The sequence below is a fragment of the Alligator mississippiensis genome, chromosome 8 (genome assembly GCF_030867095.1).
Source record: "Alligator mississippiensis isolate rAllMis1 chromosome 8, rAllMis1, whole genome shotgun sequence".
Lineage (NCBI taxonomy): Eukaryota > Metazoa > Chordata > Crocodylia > Alligatoridae > Alligator > Alligator mississippiensis.
This window is the reverse complement of record NC_081831.1, coordinates 35,355,488-35,374,677: the sequence shown is the minus strand read 5'-3', so window position 1 is coordinate 35,374,677 and position 19,190 is coordinate 35,355,488. Positions and strand designations below refer to the sequence as shown.

Here is a 19,190-nt window from a genome sequence, read left to right as displayed (position 1 = left end):
GGAATAGAAAAGCAGAAGAAGGGGGAAGGCAAATGTAAATGGAGAGAAAGGAAGAGAAAAATGAGGAACAACTCTGCAATATCTCTCAGGTTGCTGGGGAAACTACTGTGTAATGGCAGAGACAGAAAGTGTCAGTTATTGTCTATTACATGGATAATATGGATACACAGCAGTATAACAAATTTAAGAAGGGGCATGGGACCCGAAAAAGTTTGAGAACCTACTATCATTATATGTTTGTTCTCTACAGCATTGTGAAGTAGCATACTGAGGGGGGCAAACAAGGCAGAAGCCTCAGGCACCACTTTTGACGAGGAGGTGTTGGAGGGAAAGGGAAGGGAAGGCTCATGAAAATAGCCATCACCACAGCAGAGGCTGATTGCATCTGACTGGCATGATAGCCCATACTGACCTGGGCATTGTGGCTACCTCAGGTGCAAAACTGCCCTGCTATGCTTCTGATCTTTATTAGCCCCTGAAACAGGTGAATTGCAGGAGCAGTAGAAAGAAAAAGGGAACACATTTCCTCCATAGTTGCTTTGATGTTTATGGTATTGTAGATCTGGTATATACATCATTTCCCTTTACTTCAAAAAACTGATGAGTCATATTGTTGTATTAAAATCTATTATTTCCTCCTCCATCCCCTACCTAGTTAAATAGCTTGGTTTATTACTGATTAAAGTAAAAAATTCCTGTAGCAGTTATGGGGAATCAAAGTGCTCTAGAAGTGAGAATGCAGAAACATAGTACCAAGCCCACAGCCCATGGCAAAAGAGTCTTTAAGTTGCCTTTGCATGCTGGCAAACCTGGGCTGCTCTGGGTTTTGGAATGTCCTTGGTATAATTTGGACACTCCTGGAGGCCTATCTAACATGGCAGACTGACTTAGGCTGCTTTATGGGGTGTATCACTACTCAGCATCTCTGCAGTACTGCACACTATGGCCCCAACCTCTACCTAACCCTCTCCCCTTGGCTACTGCAGTGGCTGCACCAGTGAAATCTTCCCCCTTCCCAATGTAAGGACTAGGGCTGCGTGAAGCTTCGGTAGTCGATTCAATTTGGAGGAGATTCGGCCTGATTTGGCAGCCAAATCTCTGAATCCGAATCAAATAGGGAGACTCATTAAAAGGTCCAAATTGAATCAGAAGCCTCTGAATCGATTCAGAGAGATTCAGTGCTGTTTCAGAGATTCAGCCATAGTCTAAACAGGCAGCAGTCCTGGACCATGCTGGACACAGCTGCCTACAGCTCGTAAGTCTGTTGAGGTGGGCAGAGCGGGGAGGGAAGTGGCGTAGCTGGGCCCAGATCAATGCCCCCACAGTGAGGGCTGGGACAAGCTGCCCAGATGGGGTGGAGAGGCGCAGGAGTTGGGGAGGGAAGCTCCTGTCACTGCATGCTGCCATGCGCCGCTGGTCTGGGAGGGCATGGGAGCGGGCATGTGCCCTTGGATCTGCATGGGCTGGGCCGGGCTGCGATCTGGGAGGCTAGCCCCCGCTGCCTGCCACCAGGTGGTGCACAGCCCAGAGCGCAGCCCTGGCTCCACCCACCCTGCAGAGTGCAGTGGAGCAGGGGCTATGGGGAGGGGGGCTGCAGCCACCTTAAAATTCCCCATAGCCCCTGCCACCAGCCCCTCCCTGATCCAGGTGCACGTGCGTGCCCCCGTGTCCTGCAGCTGCTTGCACAGCTGGGGCGCAGTGGGGCGAAGCCGTGGCTTATCCAGGAGGCACAGGGAGGTGGGAGCGGCTTCTGCTGCTTCACGCTGCTTGTCTGAGGCAGCGCAGAGGCATTGTCTTGCGCTTCCCTGCCCTGGCTGGGCAAGTGGTGGGAAGGCATAGGCTCTACTCCCAGGGCCTTCCGCCACCTGTCCAGACTGCAGCCCAGTCTAGCCTGCCCTTTGCAGATCTGCGGACACACGCCTGCTCCCATACCCTCCTGGACCAGCGGCGCAGTGGTGGGAGCCCCCCTCCCTGAGTCCTGCACCCCCCCGACCCTGGCTGGGCAGCTTGTCCCAACCCTAGCCCCAATCCCTCCCTCACTGTGGGGGCGTTGATCTGCCCCCCCATTCCCCGTCCCTCCCCCTTCACCCACCACAACAGATTTACCTGTGTCCAGCATGGTCGAGGACTGCTGCCTGTTTAGTCTATGGCTGAATCTCAGAATCGGCGCCAAATCTTTGAATCTGATTCGGACAAATCGAATTGGGACAGTGACTCAAATCACCGAATTGAATCACTGTCCCTCCAAATCTGCTGAATCCAAATCCGATTCGAATACTTGCCGCTTCGTACAGGCCTAGTAAGGACACTCTCTCTGCCTGAAGAAGTGTGTTCGTACCTGAAAGCTTGCAAAGAAGAATTTTACCAAGTATTTGGTCTGATGTCTAATAAAAGATATCAGATTTACCCAAAGAACCTTGTCTGCCTATGTCCTTAGACCAACATGGCTACAACCAACACCCTTCCCAATGCAAATCTTTTAGGGTGCCTTTATTCCACTCTGGACATTTACTTGGTATAAGAGAACCAGAAAAAGGCTGAGGAACTCTCCCCAAGTTTTAACTTGGTTACAGACCGTGATATTTGCTAATCTTGTAGATATTAGATATGTATCCCCAATACATATAGCTATGATGTGAAATGGTGGCAAGAGTTGCTTGCAAAGAGGATGTGAGAGGCAGAACTGTGTAAACTGGTGCTAATCTGAGCCAGTGATCTATGCAAAATGAAGGTAACTGATAAGTTAGTGGAGCAGCAGGGAAAGGAAGTGCTGCAAGGAGCTAACAGGAGGCAGTATGTTAAAGCATGGAGAACAATGTTAGGTGAATTTATTCAGTGAATTTCATAGCTTTCAAATACATTATCTGAAATTGTTCAAATAGTGACTTGTCTTGCTTCCAGGTAGGATATAGCAGGCCCAGTTATTTAATCCTGACCTGCACAGAATCAGAGAAAAATAGGAGTGGACAGGACTTCAAGAAGTCATCTAGTTTCATTCCCTACTTATCCCTGTCTCAACCATTCTAGACAATTTTTTGTCTACACTTAAAAACTTCCAATGGTGGAGAATCCACAACATCTTTAGATACTCTGTTTTGGTGCTGAAACACCCTCATAGTGAGAAAATTCTTCCTAGTACCTAACCCTAATTTCCCTTGTTGGAATTTAAACTCGTTTAAATTATACTTTCTTATTAGTAGCTTTTCCTTCTGTTTCTAATTCCAAGCCCCATGCTGTGTGATAAACACCCCATTGAATGCCATATTGGTGCAAACTGCATGACTCAACCATTTGTATTTTCTCATACCCACTAGCTTACAATTTATAATGCGCACACAACTCTCACTAGAGTCAATGGGAGTTCCTCGTACTGTGTGTTAAAAAAATGACAAAGAAATTTAAGAATGCAAAGGCCAATATTCACAAGAAATGACTGAACTCAAGGTGGCTTGAAGAGTAGAGGTTTTCCTGTTAGCCCCGTTGGATGGATTTATTAGAAATGGTATTGTATTCAATGCCCAAGCATTGCCATTGGCAATACTGGAGCATGGAAATAAATATGTGAGTAAATACAAAGCAGACAGCTAATTTTAAAGCATCTTTTTAACAAGGGTTAACCAGACGTAAAATTAGCAGGGCCCTAAAGGAAGTTAGGAGCATCTTAGGCTGAGTCATAGACTGAAATTTATTATGTTTAACAGCTCACTTGCATTTCCTTCTCTACATACAACAAGGCAATCTAACCAGGGATGTTGCTCTTAGGAAAAAGGGGCGGAGAGCTTAGAGGAAGAGCAGTCATTGGAACAGCTTTGAGTATAAAGAGCTAGGGAAGGAGAGTTAGAGAGGCAGCACTTCAGTCTGCAGCTGTATCTTCAGCAAACTCTGCAATGGCAGAGGTACAAGTGGAATCACTGCATCACTCCATAGGGCTCCTGGGGATTTCTGCAGGTAGGAACCAGGTGTGCCAGGTAAAGGAACCCAGTTTTGGGACTGGCTTTCATATGAGGTCTCAAATGAAGGAGGATCAATTAGTTTTTGTTAAAAAAAAGTAGTTATTTTCAGAATAGAGCTCTCTGAATCTTCTTTGAATGAAGAAACCTTTAGATTTATTAGTCCATCTGCATATTTCAACAGTCAGTAACATGTTTGTCTTGGCTTTCAGACAAGGAGTTGAACTATGTTATTTGATCTGTCCTGGGCAGGTGTCAAATCTAAACTTTCTGGTACAGATAAATTTTATAAAGCAATTCTTGTAGTTTGATTCACTTCTCTCTCTTTTCTCTTCCCCCCAGAGCTCTCCTTTCCCCTATCTCCTCTTCTCATGATCTTTCTTTCATTCCTGTTTTGTGATTCCCCCTCCCTTTTCATTTTCTCTCTGCTTTCTTCACCTGACTCTCCCTCTCCTGTGTTCCTGCAAAGCACTCAAGATATTGCCTTTTCCCTTTGTTACACACAGGATCCCTTTTACTAGCTGTGCATTCATACAGCTTCACCAGACCAGCCCCTCTAATCCCCAGCACGGCTCTGGGAGTCCTTCTGTTTGTTTTATCAGCTATCTTGGCTTATGCAGGTAAGACCATAAGGGCTGCCAGCCTAAAGTCCCTTCTGTAACTTGACATGTATTTGTGCCTGTTTTGCAACAGGTTAATTGACATTTTGCTGCTTTTGCCAAACCACTGATTTTCACTCCTGGAAGGATGCATGCCAGTTTTGCTAGACAGATTACTTCTAAACTAATATTTGCCAAGTTATTAAATGGATTCAGCATACTAGAAATTTGATGCTTGATGTTTCCAAGCCTCATAAAAGTGTTGTTTAAGGAAATTCATTGAATGAAACAGCATGTTGCTAAATAATTTGCTAAGAGACCATACTTAGCATCAGTGAGAATTATGGGTTATATGAAGTTTCAAACTATTTTGACTTACTATCCTTCCAGCAGGAACATGGAATATACTAGGGGTGGGCAATTATTTGGGCTAGAGAGCTACTTAGGGAGTTTTGGTAAGATAGTGGACTGTATCAATATCTCTCCTCCCCTCTCCCCATCCCCTGTGTCCATAACAACTTACCAATACTCCCTAAGTAGCTCTGCTCCATGCTCAGCTGGGCAGATGAGATGGGGCCATGGGCAGGCAGGGAGCAGCATCCAGGAGCAGGATGGATGGATTTGGCAAGAGCTGGGATCAGGATCACAGAGCAGTGACAGTGTGGGGCCAGAGCCCCAGGGCAGAGCCACAATCTGCTCCCCGCACACCCCTGCCCACGGAACCAGCTCCTGTCGCAGGGACATGCGGGCATTGGATTGTGGGTCTGCCTTGGGCTCTGGCCCCATGCTGTCATCGCCCCACAATCCCAATCCCAGCCCTGGCCCGTCCACCCATCCTACTCCTAGATACCACTCCCCACCCATTCTTGGCTGCATCTCATCTGCCCAGCTACGCACTTTACCCAGGTGGGTCCTGGCCAGTCTCACTGAATATTCTGCCTGCCTGCTCCATCTGGTGCCCCCAGTGGTGGGTGTGAGGCAGATGGGCTGGGCTGTCCAGGCAGTGGGGCCTGGTCTGGCAGTGGTGGCAGAGACTGGCAGCAGCAGCTGGAAAGAGCTGCCACTGCAGGGTCTGCAGGAAAATGAGATTAGCTGCCGCACCTCTCCAGCCCAGCTTCATGCCTGGGGGCAGCACAACCAACTGCATGTGCCACAGCCTGGATTGTCCCTTGCACCTGGGCCAGGTGGAGCTGAGGCACCCACTGTGGACCGGACAAAATCCCTTGGTGGCCTGTGCCTGACCCATGGGCTGTATTTTGCCCACCCCTCATACTCAGATTTTGATGCATTCATTTTAGGGAGGCATTAATGCTATTGATGGAAGCAGGAGTGGACTGGACAGACTAAATCCCTGTTCCATAAACTTGTGAAGACTGCTGAGGACTTTGAATATTCCCCACCCCAGCAATTGTACAGCACAGGCTGAAGCCAATGATAAACAATTCCTTACAATTTTACAAATTCTGTACCAAAGTGGTTACCAAATGTGAGATCCTCTTTCTCCCCTTTCCATAGCATCCCAGTGAAATTTTCTAACCATTTTACCCCAGGTTAACAGACTATAACATAGTAACCATTTTCATAATACAGTAAAAGTTCCATTAACCAGCACATTACAAGCTGGCATGCTCTATTAACCAGCATGCCAGCTTGTTAGGTAAAGTGAAACTGGACGGGTTTGCTGAGCCTCCATGGCCCAGGGCAAAGCAGCCTGAGCTGCTGAGCCCCCATGGCCTGGGGGCATAACAGGCTGTGCGTGGCCCGCCTCCCTGTCCCACAGGGCCCACAGGGCCCGTGGAAGGGTCAGTGATGCTACAGGAGGGGCGGTGATGCCCTGGATGCGGCGGGAGAAGTGGTGGCCCAAACAGGCAAGGACGCCTGTACAGGCTGCTCAATTAACTGGCATATATTGTTATCTGGCATCTCCCGTTCCCAGGGGATGCTGGATAATGGAGCTTTTACTGTATTGTTTCCGAGCTGTAGCTGGATTCCTCTGAAACTAGCTTTCAATCTTTTAAAATAAATTCTCTGGCTATTTTCAGAAAGGAGATACTGGACAAGGTAGACCTTGAGTCTGAACCAATCCAGTAATTATCATTCTGTCTTCTTTTGTGATTGACTTACGATAAATATCAACAAGTTGCAATACCGTGCAAGACATGTCATGCAAATATGAGCTGATTTGTAGACAGGGGATAAACAGGATTCACCAGGAAGTAAAGAGAAGTGAAGTGCTGCAGCTTTATTTTCAGTAGTATGAACACTAGTATAGTTTCTCTTGTGGGCCACACAGAATTTGGGTGAAGAGAAGATAATAAATTGGTGAACCTAAATTGGTTGGGGTGTTCTATACACACAGGGAGCTGTAGAACAGTAAGCAAAGAATTGATTGTAGGAACTCATACATGTTTCATAGTTTCATAGTTGATAGGGTCAGAAGGGATCATCAAGTCTGACCCCCTGCCATGGGCAGGAAAGAATGCTGGGATCAAATGACCCCGACTAGGTGTCTATCTAGTCTTCTTTTGAAGACCCCCAGGGTAGGAGCGAGCACCACTTCCCTTGGAAGTTGGTTCCAGATCCTAGCCTCCCTGACTGTGAAGTAGTGCTTCCTGATGTCTAGCCTGAACCTACTCTCAGTTGACTTGTGGCTGTTATTCCTAGTTACTCCTGGTAGTGCTCGGGGGAACAGGGCCTCTCCCATTCCCCGCTGGTCCCCCCTGGTAAGTTTATAGATGGCCACTAGATCCCCTCTCAGCCTTCTCTTGTGGAGGCTGAACAGGGTCAGGTCCTGTAGCCTTTCCTCGTAGGGCCTGCCCTGCTGTCCCTGGATTATGCGAGTGGCCCTCCTCTGGACCCTCTCGATGCTGTCCACATCCCTCCTGAAGTGCGGTGCCCAGAACTGGATGCAGTACTCCAGCTGCAGGCTGACTAATATTGCATAGAGGGGGAGGATCACCTCCTTGGACCTGCTCGTGATGCATCTGTGGATGCATGACAAGGTGCAGTTAGCCTTACTGACTATGTTCTCACATTGGCGGCCCCATGTTCATCTTGGAATCAATAATGACTCCAAGGTCCTTTTCTGCCTCAGTGCTGATGAGGAGGGAGTTCCCCAGCCTATAGGTATGTTTATTATCCTTAATATATGATGCAGCATACACTAAATTATAAAACTATGGAAACTCATTCCTGGCACCCTGACAAGCATTCTGTATTGTGATAATAGAGTCTGAGGTGGCAGTTACCAACATGGCATGTCATGGTTTAATTCCACTTTGTTATTTTTCCTACAGGAGTTCGGAAGAGCCTGAGAAATGTCTACTTGTTTGTTACCCTCTGCCTGACTCTCTCAGTATTATGGTGTAGCTATGGAGTGATTCATATTCTAGCAGGGCAAGGAGTTCTGAATGGTCTTGGTGATTACCGCAATGCTGTGGTGCCTGGCCTGGTGACATTTACTCTAGGTCTGCTAATCATTGCTGGAGTAGGCTTCCTCCACCAGGAGGTCATCCCAGCCATTATTGCTTCTGCTGTATCTCTCGCCTGTGCCCATGAAATTGCTGCACTTTATAACATGGCTTTTGGTTCTTCAGCTGTAGCTTGCAACTATCTGATTGTCTGCTTCACTGCAACTTATTTTGCTGTGGGGAGGTTCCTTTATTTCCTCAGCAAGGAAAAAATCATCCTCCCTGGCACAGATTTAGCCAACAGCAAGGCCAATGAACTTGTTCAGGACAACAATGCTGGCACAAATGACTTGGCAATCACTGGTTTGATCTTGAACATGCTCTCTGCCAGTGTTTTTGGCTGTAAGCTCCTGGGAGTGACCAATAATCTATTTGTTGGCCAAGTGCCTTGGCTTTGGGCTGCCGCAATTTACCAAACTGGAGTCTGCATCTTATCCTACCGTGCCCTGGATTCCCTTGCTGCCACATTTTTTGGTTTCACTTCCATCCTGAAATTTGCTGGGGGTTATTCCCTTCTTTACCGGATCTGGCAGGCAGATGAACCAGTTTTTCCTGTCCCACTCTTAGTGGTTTTTGCTGTCCTATTTGCTGTCTTGGCTATTTTCAGGGCTCTTAAAAGCCCACTGGAGGGCCTGTATTTGCTGTTTTATGTGGCCTACTGCATCTCATTAGCCTGTTGTCCCAAGGGATTTTTTGAGGGTGGTCCCCAAGGTGTGGATGTGGCCATCTTTGTGGCCTCAGCCCTCATGACTCTCATTTACCTGTACAACATGAAGGCAAGCACCAAATTCCCAACAGGGGAAGGAACAATGAAAGCCTTGCTTGCTCGCAACAGCATTCTTAAGCTCCGTGAGGGGAAAGACCTTCATGCTCCCTATCTTGGCTATTCCAAGTATGCAGATGCAGAAGTGCTCGGTTATGCATGCAGCGTCCTCGCCTCCTTTTCTATCACAATGACAGTGGATCCAAAGGCTCCACTCGCTACCGTAGTCATACCATGGGTTGTGGCAGCTGGAGGGATCTTTAAACTTTTATGTGGCTCATTGGCCTTTGCCCGTGGTAAAACCCTAGAGAGTAGTGCCTTCATTCTCTATGGGGCCATGTGGATCATATGGGGCTTGACTAGATACAGTGGTCTCTATGGCACTAGCAGGGGCTTCCAAGTAGCTGTAGGCATCATTGCTTTCATGCTCTTCAATGGTTTCATTGTCTTCAGTACACTTTTTCTAAGCATCTCCTGGTTCATTTACTCCCTCACGTTCTGGCTTATCCTCATTAGTTTCTTGCTGGATGCAGTCAATGCCATCCCAGCTGGCTATGACATTGCTGTCACCATCATCTTCGGCCTGGTCAGCTTCTTCTGCTTCCTGTCTGCTCTTTTTAATAGCACTTTTGAAGGTTCCTTGTTCCCAGTGGGTAGGCCTATTGTGAAGCTCAGTGGTGTTGGGGGAGGAAGCACCAGATGCCTTCATCTGTCTGCCAGGAAAGCTTCCTCAGTCAAGAAAATTGCAGGTAAGGGAAATACACAGTGAAAAAGTAGGGGGTCAGTGTTACTTTATTACAAGTTTTTTTCCCCCTTTCAGAATCTAAGAACCTTGGTATATGATTGCATTTGGAGAAAGGTAGTGTCGTCAGGTGGTTAGAGAGTGGGAGTTAGGGGCCAAATGCTCTGATGGTTTAAATTTCATTGAAATCAGTGAAGGTGCATCCATTTATAGAAGCAGTTAATCTGGCTCAATGACTCCTGGCTTGTTCCCTGCATAGTCAGCCTCAGCTCTTTCACAGAAATTCCCAGGGGCTGGCTTCATGAGATGATACAACCTTTGTAAATCCTTGTTGGGAAGTATTAAAATTAATACAGAAGTGTTGCTGTCTCTAGAGAAGAGCCATCTTTTATTCCTGTCCTGATATAACTAGGAATCTCCTTTCATGAGTACTTCAGTGAGCATGAGATACCACAGTGAGCAGCACTTTATTAATCCAGGAAAGAGTGGGTTTCTATCATCTGTGATATCACCTGTTTGAGTTTACAACCCAGTAATTCTATATATTGGTGTCCTATTTTTCTGTTAACAGAGATCCTGAAAAATGGAGGGGCCTGTGGGATCCCCACAGATACAGTGTATGTGCTTGTAGCAGCCTGTAACCGACCTGATGGTGTGGAGAAAGCTTACAAGTAAGTGCTTTAGGGCACCTCTATACGTCACAGGGTTTAATCCTCATTAAATTAAATAGGTTTATAAAATATAAGCTTGTTTAATTTTGGAGTGTTGCATCAGTATTTGCATGCACTAGGTTTTCAAACAAATTAAGCTTGGTCCCCGGCCAGTGTCACAGAAGAGCAGGACAGTCCTGAGCTGCCCCCACTGGCCTGGGTCCTCCCACCCAGTGCCCTGGTATGCAGCTGTGAGAGCAGGGAGCCGGCACAAAAAAAAAACCAAAAAGCGGAAGCAATTTGAAAGTGACAGCAGTTCGAAGGGGTGAACTACAAAAAACGTTGCAGTGCCATCTGGTAGACAAAGAGGCTCATTACACATCTTTCATCTTTGAGCGTGTGACAGGGCACACTCAGGGCCAAGTTTCAAGCCAGCCTGCCCACCTGTCTATGGAGCAGTCGCCCAGTCTCGCCTGCCACAACTTTGCTGTTCCTATAACTAGTGGTGTAATGCAGGAGGCTGCCAATTACATGTTCTGATGCCAGGGGGCGCTATCCATGGCTCTGTACCTTCCCTACACCATGGCCTGTGCCTTGCAGATAGTATATAAGTTCTTAATGACTCTGACTCAAGGCCAGACTAAACTCACCCACAGTTAAGCCTCTTCATTCTACGTGGTTACGGGCCTCATTCATACAGCCCTCCTCTTACAAGGGTCTCTTTCACTCCCACTGCTCTCTCTCTCATACTGCCCCTCTTGGGCCACATACACCCTGCCCTTGGTCTCTGAGTGAACCCGTAGGGCCATCAGGCTTAATCCCCTGCTCTCCTTGGCCATCAGGCATACAGCCTTTTGGGCCTCTCTCGTGCCCTCATCTGAATGGATGCTGGGCAATTAGCAGAACTGAGGCTGACTTAATCCCACATCCTTTTCCAGACCACTTCTCCACCCCTATCACTCTGGGGCCTTCATACCCTGCCCTCTCACCGGGGCTTCACACCACCCCCTCGTCAGGGCCAGGGCTGTCTGGGATCCTCCATCCCCACCACCCCCATAGGCTCAGGTGCCTACCTAGACATGCCTGGCCCACAAGTTCTCACTAAAAACCCACTGGATGGTGGAAGCTAGGGGTTAGGTGCCTTTCCCCACCTTTCACTGGGGAGGCAGCTGGCCTGGCATTTCTTGGGGACTCCTGCACCACCAGGAATCCCATCAAGCTACCCTTCCCCAGCAGGGTGCAGTTTTAGATCATATCCAGGACCACTGAGGCCTCCTCTTCCTTCCCCATAGCGCCCCCTTTATCTCCAAGGTATTCCTGGAGCAGGAGCTCAGCAGGGAGATGTTTCTCCCCTGCTGGCTGGTCACAAACTGCTCTCCTCAGCCCAGAGAGCTAGGCATTACATGGCCACCCTCATCAGACATCTGCCCTCTCCCAGGCCTAGCCCTTAAAGTAATAGGCACCCAAGGTGCTCTGTCACAGAGTCCCCTTTGTGTTTGCACACAATGAATCCATGGATGTGATGCTTTAATTCACAGCAAGCCAAACTAAACCACGTCTGAGGAGTTTTAGTTAAATGCACCAGAAATACTTTTAAAGCATCTGGAAAACCCACTCGTGCACAGTCATGCTGTTTCAGTGCAAGAAAGGCAAACAACATGGCATGGACAAATGTCCCTGATCATAGTTCCAGATGCAGGTTTGTTCAAACAAACTTATGGAAACTCTAGTCACCTAGGCCATTTATAGATGTTATGTTTTTCTAGGTTTAATCTGTTCTACAACCATCACTATATTCACATGGATGTCTGTAGTTTGAATTACAATTGGCTCCTGTCTGAATTGACTAATCCTCTTAACATGCATATATGGAGTTGCTTATAGGAAAAACAGTCCTTTGGAACTCAGATAAGGATTCCTTAGTATCTCTCATCCCACAGTGAGTCAACAGTATGACTAGGAATATATCCCAGATCCCTTGCCTCCCAGTTTAGTGTTCAGTCCACTGGTCCATGCTGCTTCTGCTGCATAAGCTGTTGCACTCAGGTTATGTCTTCAGGGACAGATTTAATTTTAAGTCTTCTCCAGATGGCTTCAGTTGTAACTTGAGAAAATAATTCCTAACCTATTTTTAGGTGCTAAAGAAAATTCATCTCCTTTGTCTTTTTTCCAGTACAAAGCGCCAGGCTCAGGACCGTCCCATGTCACTCTGGATCTCTAACCTGAAGCAGTTGGAACCTGCAAAGCATTTGTTCAACCCCATACTCTGGGATTTCATGAAAGCTGCTTGGCCATCCCCTATTAGCCTTGTGGTTTCTAGAGGTGAGAAAATGCTGTTGCTCATAAGCTGGGCAAAGATCACTGCGCTTAGTAATCTAAAGCAGTGCTTCTCAAAGTGGTGGTCCGTGGACTGGTGCCGGTCCGCGAGCCACCAGTTGCTGGTCCGCAGCAAGTTGCCAGGAAAGAAAGAAAGATAATTTCAGAAGCATAACATTGATATGTCATAGTGCCACAGTTCGTACGTTCCAACACTCCAGGTGACGTCATGTCGTGCGAGGTGAGGAAAGAGAAAGAAACAGCTGGTCGCACATTTGTGTAGCGCTTTTACACGCAGTTGCTGCCACCGGCTGAACCGAGCACCGGTCCCTGGCCCACTGGAAAAAAAATTGCCGGTCTGCCACATCAGATAGTTTGAGAAGTACTGATCTAAAGTACAGGAGTACTTCACTTAGCTGTGTGTTGATATTAGACTGCTCCTTGCTTGCTTACCTGGTAACACCACTGTTTATGGACTTGGTCCAGTCACTGTTCTGTGGCTATTTTCTTCTAGGGAAATGGGTGGACTTCTTAGGTATGAAAGACTCTTCCAAATATGTTGGTACCCCTCAGAGCATCGCCATTCGTATCCCTGACTGTTCCGTCACCACACACCTCATCGATCTGGTGAGTAGCCGAATCATACTCTTCAAGTTGCCAAGGTAAAGTAGTGTGGAAGATGAGTGGCTGGGTCTTACCATCACACTCTTCTAGTGAATTGGCCCAGTGTCAATCAGTGGCATCCAACAGAGGCAGCCTGATACAAGGGCTAGGTCTGAGGACACCTATTTTTTTTTCCGGCTCTGTCACTTTACCTCAGGTAAGCCACTTCAGCTTTCCTTTTTTCTTCATCTGTAAATGGAGGGTGCCAATACTCATATAAAGTCTTAAGGAAGAACATAAGGCAGTGAATGCTTAAATGTTTCCTTAGAATGTTCAGTTTTAAAAAAAGAAAATTAGAATCTAATATTAAAAGCCAGAAAGCACATAATTAGCAGTTCCCTGCCTGACTCTCTAGACATTTCCTAAAAAAGTTCTACTACAGTCTTAAATCTGTATGGAGGACTTGTGACCTTTCTTGGGTGAGAGGAGGTGTTAAGGATTGGGCAAAACAAGGCGTAAAATGGAAAAATCACTCACACCCTGAACTATGAAATAAGTACTGCTGCTTCATAATTTAATCCAAGCAGAAGTACCTGAGATAACAAGATCACTATCTAACAATGTGTGTATATTGGTATAATGTGGCAGTGGCCAAATATATTTGCTGCCCCAAACTACAAAGAGTGAAGATCCTTCCTGCACAGTTACCATCTTAATATTACTCCTCTCTAAAACCACAATGCCATAAACTAGTTACTTCTACTTCCCTGGTTGGATGCTCTGCTTATACTATTTCCCCTGGTTTCTGCTAGGAAGAAAAGCACTTTCTTTCTTGTTCTTTCAACTTTGTGCTGGCACATCTCCTGCTCATCCTTATGACCTTTTTGCAGTAGAAATGTGTTGTCAGCTATTTAACAGTAGCATAACTGCTGCATAGAGCTCTTCGTGTGGGAGACTTTCCTGCAATGCTGACCCTTGCACCAGAGCTGCATTAACACAACTTGGAGCTAGGGCACATTGATGGCCCAGTAGAGTGTGGTGGCTCAGCATGCTGTTCAAAGGCAACTTTCTTAAAAATCCTTATTTGAATTCTGATCTTTCTTGATCATCCACAGATCAGACCACTTACCCATCATTTACTGGAGATGTGCAGGCTCAGGGGTGACTTGGTGGCAGCCTATAACTACACAAGGGGTGTGCATTATGATCTGGGGAAGCACCTGTTCACCAGAGCGCCCCAGGGGTGACAAGGTCCAATGGTCTCAAACTCCTGCAAGACCGCTTTAGGCTGGACATAAGGAAAAACTTCTTTACTGTCTGAGCCCCCAAGGCCTGGAACAAACTCCGCCAAGAGGTGGTGCAAGCACCTACTCTGGACACTTTCAAGAAACATTTGGACTTTTATCTTGCTGGGATCCTATGACCCTAGCTGACTTTCTGTCCCTTGGGCAGGGGGCTGGACCCAATGATCTTATGAGGTCCTTCCAGTCCTAATGTCTATGAAATCTATAAAATCTATAAAAGGAATCATAACTTGCTTCATGACCTGTGGTCATGGCAAATAACTGCTGCCTGCTGGAACTCTACAGGAGTTCCACTGTATCCAGATCTCATTACTGTTGCATGGATCACTTGGAATCCCATGGATCACTAAAATGTTCACTTTGTTAAAGTTTAAAAATTAGCAGAAGCTCTGGTTCTGTCTTATATTTCCTACTGCTCGTTCCATGCTCAGCCCACAGTATTCAGTATTGCTCAATTTACTACTACAGTAAAAGTTCTGTTATTTGGCATCCCCCAGGAACGGGGGATGCCGGATAACAAGATATGCTGGTTAAATGAGCAGCCCTGGGCACCACTTCTCATGCCGCGTTTGGGGCGTCCCTTTGTCCCTCCCGCCACATCGCCGCCCCTCCCACCGCATTGCCAGCCCTCAGGGAGGTGGGTCCTGCACAGCCCCACACAGCCTGTTATGGCTCCAGGCCATGGGGGCTCGGAGAAACCGGAAGTGCTATGGTGGGCACTTCCAGTTTCACTTATCTTACAAGTTGGCATGCTGGTTAGTAGAGCATGCCGGCTTGTAAGATGCCAAATAACAGAACTTTTACTGTATCTCTGTGCTTGCACACAGTAAGTGCATACACATACATTTAAGTTGACTTAAAATGAGGTGACTTAAATTTAATTAATGTGACTCAAAATAATACACCTTGGAGGTGATTGTCTTGTGCTGCATGTAAGTCGACTCTGCTACGCATATGTGTATGCTCTAACAGTTAAATCGACTTCAAAAGGTTAAGTCAACTTAACTGTCAGAAAGTTAGCATGTGTAGACACCTGTCATGTTGGGGTCCCTGGGAGTGACTGTAATGTCCCTGGGGCTCCTTGACCATGCCAGTTCCCCCCTGAGGGTGCCTTCTTATCCCGCCTGCCATGTCTTGTTGGTAAAATAATGAATAGGGAGGCTGCCCATGAGCCTTTGCATGGTCTTGGTCCCACTGAACCCCAACAGACGACATTAGTCCTCAGACCCCTCACCAGGCCCCCTCTCCACAATGGTGCATATGGGGACAACTTAAGCCTTATGGGCTAATTGTGTGGCCCCAAAACCTCCCCTATACCATGCCCCAGGCCTTGCGGGTGTTACATGGATGTTGTGGTCTTGGCCTACTCAGCCTTGGCCCCTTTAATCTGGCTAGGCCTTCTAGCCTAGGGTCACTCTGTTGGACTTGGCTCCAAGGCACTAGCTCAACTTAGTCAGTTCCTGTCACCTGGCCCTCTGGCCCCTGTGTAGCTGCATCTCACTGATGCCAGGCACTCTAGTGCCTGTGTAGCTTTATTAGTCTTGCAGGCAACAAAACAGCCCTGGATAGCTCTTCTGGGCAGAAGCTCCTTCCCCTAGCAGTTGCCAGAGAACTAACCCCTGCCAGTTTCAGCCCTGGGCTTACATGCTCCTAGGGCTCTGAGTCCTTCTGGTCAGCTGACTGTCTGCAGGTGCAGGCTAATTACCTCATTAGCCTGTTGCTCAGGCAACCTGCTAGGTGCACGGCTTAGCCTGCAAAGCCCCTGGCTAGGCTGCTTTCACCCTTAAAGGAGCAAGTATGTCTTAGTGCACTGCGACAACACCCAATGTTTCTGTCTGCCTGTCTCTCTGGCTCTCTTCTTCAGTTAAAAAAGGATTAATCAAATAATATGTAAAGATATACCAATACCAGTCTGTGAACATGGTTGTTTCTACTTTGCAAATCCATGTTTCTTTTTATCTCCAGGTTGGTCCCATTGCAGTCACATCAGCCAATCCAACAGGAGAGGCAGACACCACTCACCACAATCAGGTGTATGCCAAGCTAGGAGACAAGGTAATCACCCTTTCCATTCACTCCAGGATCTGATGAAAGCATAATGCAGTGAACACTAAAGAGCATTTTATTGGCCTAAAATGATAATACAGGGGATGTTTCTTATGTTCTAGAGCTCTTGAGGCTGTCAGAGATTCTAGAAGATTATTTTGATTCTAGTGTTTGTTTTTGCTTTTTCAACTGTTGAGGTCCAAAATTATAAAACTGTGAGCAATGCGTGAAAAGGCTCCTGATCCTAGACACTTTGGATCATAGTGATTATTGCCTTTTAAATGCTTATCAAATACTTTAAAATATTTTTGAGCTTTCAATCACTGAAATTAAGTATTTCCAGGAATATATTGAATATTTTTGACAAGTTAATGACAAGTTCATTGGTGCGTGAAGCAAAATAAAGGGGCCACTGTTCTTTCACTAGTAGCCTCTGAATATTTGGAAGTTTTAGGCAAACACCTTATTAATATGACTTGATCAGAGATCTTCAGATGTTGTGAATTACACAGTCATTGTGTAATACACAGGTCCACTGTAATCAGCCAAACTGTACTGATTTACATCAGCTGAGGAACTGTCCATCTCTATATCAGTTCCACATTACAAGTCACAAGCAATCATGGGATAATTTTTGGAACTCCCCTGTGGTTTCCTGCAACTTTGGCCAATTCAGAATGGTAAAGAAAGGAAGGGGAAGATGTGGTAGAACCAGCAGGTTACCATTTATTTACTTGGAGAAGGGAAGAACTCTTATCTTGTTGCCCAAGTGCCTTTGAAGGACCTTTGATGTGAGAGTTGCTTGCTCGGCAGGTAGATGCAGTTCTTTGTGATGGGCCTTCTCCTGAGAACATTGCCTCCACTGTTGTAGACTGCACCAAGATTGAGAGTGGAAACATAGGGTTCTTCAGGGTTGGCGTTGTTCCCAAATCCCAGGTAAAACTTATCTATATTGTATTTCTCTCTCTCTCTCTCTCCTTTATCCATTAAATGACTTCCAGGAAGGACAGGGAGGTGTGCAAGTATATATGGAGACAAAGAAATCTATGATAATTGGAAGTCTAGAAATCTATGATAATTGGAAGTGAGAGAAAGGAATTGAGAGTCAAGACACCTGTGTTGCAATCTATTGTGGCCTTGGGCAGATCACTTTCTCTCTTTTTGCTGGAGCGTCTACATCTCCAGCATGCATGTTATGAGTCTGTCTTGCTGTTATCAAGGAAATTTGGGTTGGAAATTAGGAGGAACTTTCTGACTATGAGAGTGGTCAAGCATTGGAACAGGTTACCTAGAGAACTTGCAGAATTTCCATCCCTGGCAATTTTTGAGAGCAAGTTGGACAGACACTTGGCTGGGATGGTTTAGTCAGGTATGATCCTGTTTTGAGTAGGGGACTGGACTAGATGACCTTGCCTTTCTTTCCTTTTCATAGATTTCATAGACATTAGGGCTGGAAGGGACCTCGGAAGATCATCGAGTCCAGCCCCCCGCCCAAAGGGCAGGAAGTCAGCTGGGGTCATAGGATCCCAGCAAGATAAGCATCCAGTTTCATCTTGAAGGTGTTCAATGAAGGCGCTTGAACGACCTCTGGTGGCAGGCTGTTCCAGACCTTGGGGGCTCGGACAGTAAAGAAATTCTTCCTTATGTCCAGCCTGAAACGATCTTGTAGTAGTTTGTGACCATTCGACCTCGTCATCCCTATAATCCTATGAATCTAAGTTCTTTGAGATCTGGAGTTTAAGAGGCCTTACAAGTCAATGCAAAGTATTTTTCTTCTTTTTCTTATCATGATCATATTAAAAGATGAAAGGAGTTTCAGGCAGCAGCTGGGAGTCCGAGCTGTACACTCTTTCCTGTGCCAGTTCTAGTAGTCATTGAGCTGAAATGAGAAGGCTGTGTCAAAATCATGTGGATTCAAATGCTGTTTGCCATTGCTTGAAAGCAAAAGAAGAACTAGTGCTGTTGTCAGTCTAGAACAGTGGTTCTCAACATTTTTAGACTCGAGGCCCCCTGGACAGACTTGAGGCACCCCTGGATAGACTCAAGCCCCCCATGGAAAATGCCAGCTCTTAGCTTTCACCATTTTTTTGACTACAGAAAAATAATTTAGCAGTTTTTACGTTGCAAAGAACTCAGAAAGCCCATAAGTGTGGAGTTCTATTTGAAATCACTGGGTGTATTTTGTGAATCATGTTTGTATACCTAACCGTAGTACATTGTGTGCCAACCCATGTCAACCTTGAAAGGATTTCAAGGCACCTCAGGGAACCATGGCACACCATTTGAGAACCATTGGTCTTGAGCAAATCTCACAGTCCTTTTTGTCTGCTCCAGGTGCTACAGATACTGGAGGAGGTGCAGAAGAAACACATGGTGGGCTATACCAACAGTGCCTTCACCTTAGAAGATCAGGAAGAGCAACAGAACCACTCCCACACTGTCCAAAGTGGCAGAAATGCTGCTAGTCCAAAAGAGAGGATCTCAGCATTGCATACCAACAATGTGTTCAGCACCAAAAAGTAGGATGTAAAGCTCTGAGTGAATCAGGCAGACCATATTAGTGCACATTCATTTGGGAGGGGCTTGCCAATCAATGATGGCCGATAAAGGGAAGGGATAAATGAGACGTCTCTGCCCCTTGTAGATTAATTTACTGTTACAAATACCACACATAATAAAAAATATATATCTTATGGGAATTCCATCCTTACTAGTCCCAGACTCCTCTTCGGGGCTTTATTCCTCAC

At 46.4% G+C, this 19,190-nt stretch overlaps 1 protein-coding gene across 1 annotated transcript; it reads left to right on the top strand.

The window, feature by feature from the left end:
* The first annotated feature begins 394 nt into the window (after nucleotides 1-394).
* LOC102563559 (uncharacterized) lies at nucleotides 395-19,093 on the top strand. The gene is made up of 8 exons (XM_059733002.1): nucleotides 395-434; nucleotides 7,846-9,531; nucleotides 10,096-10,195; nucleotides 12,348-12,496; nucleotides 13,005-13,117; nucleotides 16,363-16,452; nucleotides 17,257-17,379; nucleotides 18,778-19,093. Exons 1-8 carry the CDS (start codon nucleotides 395-397, stop codon nucleotides 18,964-18,966), a joined length of 2,490 nt encoding a protein of 829 aa, XP_059588985.1. The 3' UTR covers nucleotides 18,967-19,093.
* The last annotated feature ends 97 nt before the right edge of the window (nucleotides 19,094-19,190 follow it).

What these genes read in the sequence shown, in the direction of transcription:
- LOC102563559 (XM_059733002.1), top strand. Translation starts at nt 395, where the DNA reads ATGATAGCCCATACTGACCTGGGCATTGTGGCTACCTCAG. An exon ending in GGTGTGGAGAAAGCTTACAA is followed by an intron (nt 10,196 to 12,347) that starts GTAAGTGCTTTA and finishes TCTTTTTTCCAG; the next exon opens with TACAAAGCGCCAGGCTCAGG. An exon ending in ATGCCAAGCTAGGAGACAAG is followed by an intron (nt 16,453 to 17,256) that starts GTAATCACCCTT and finishes CTTGCTCGGCAG; the next exon opens with GTAGATGCAGTTCTTTGTGA.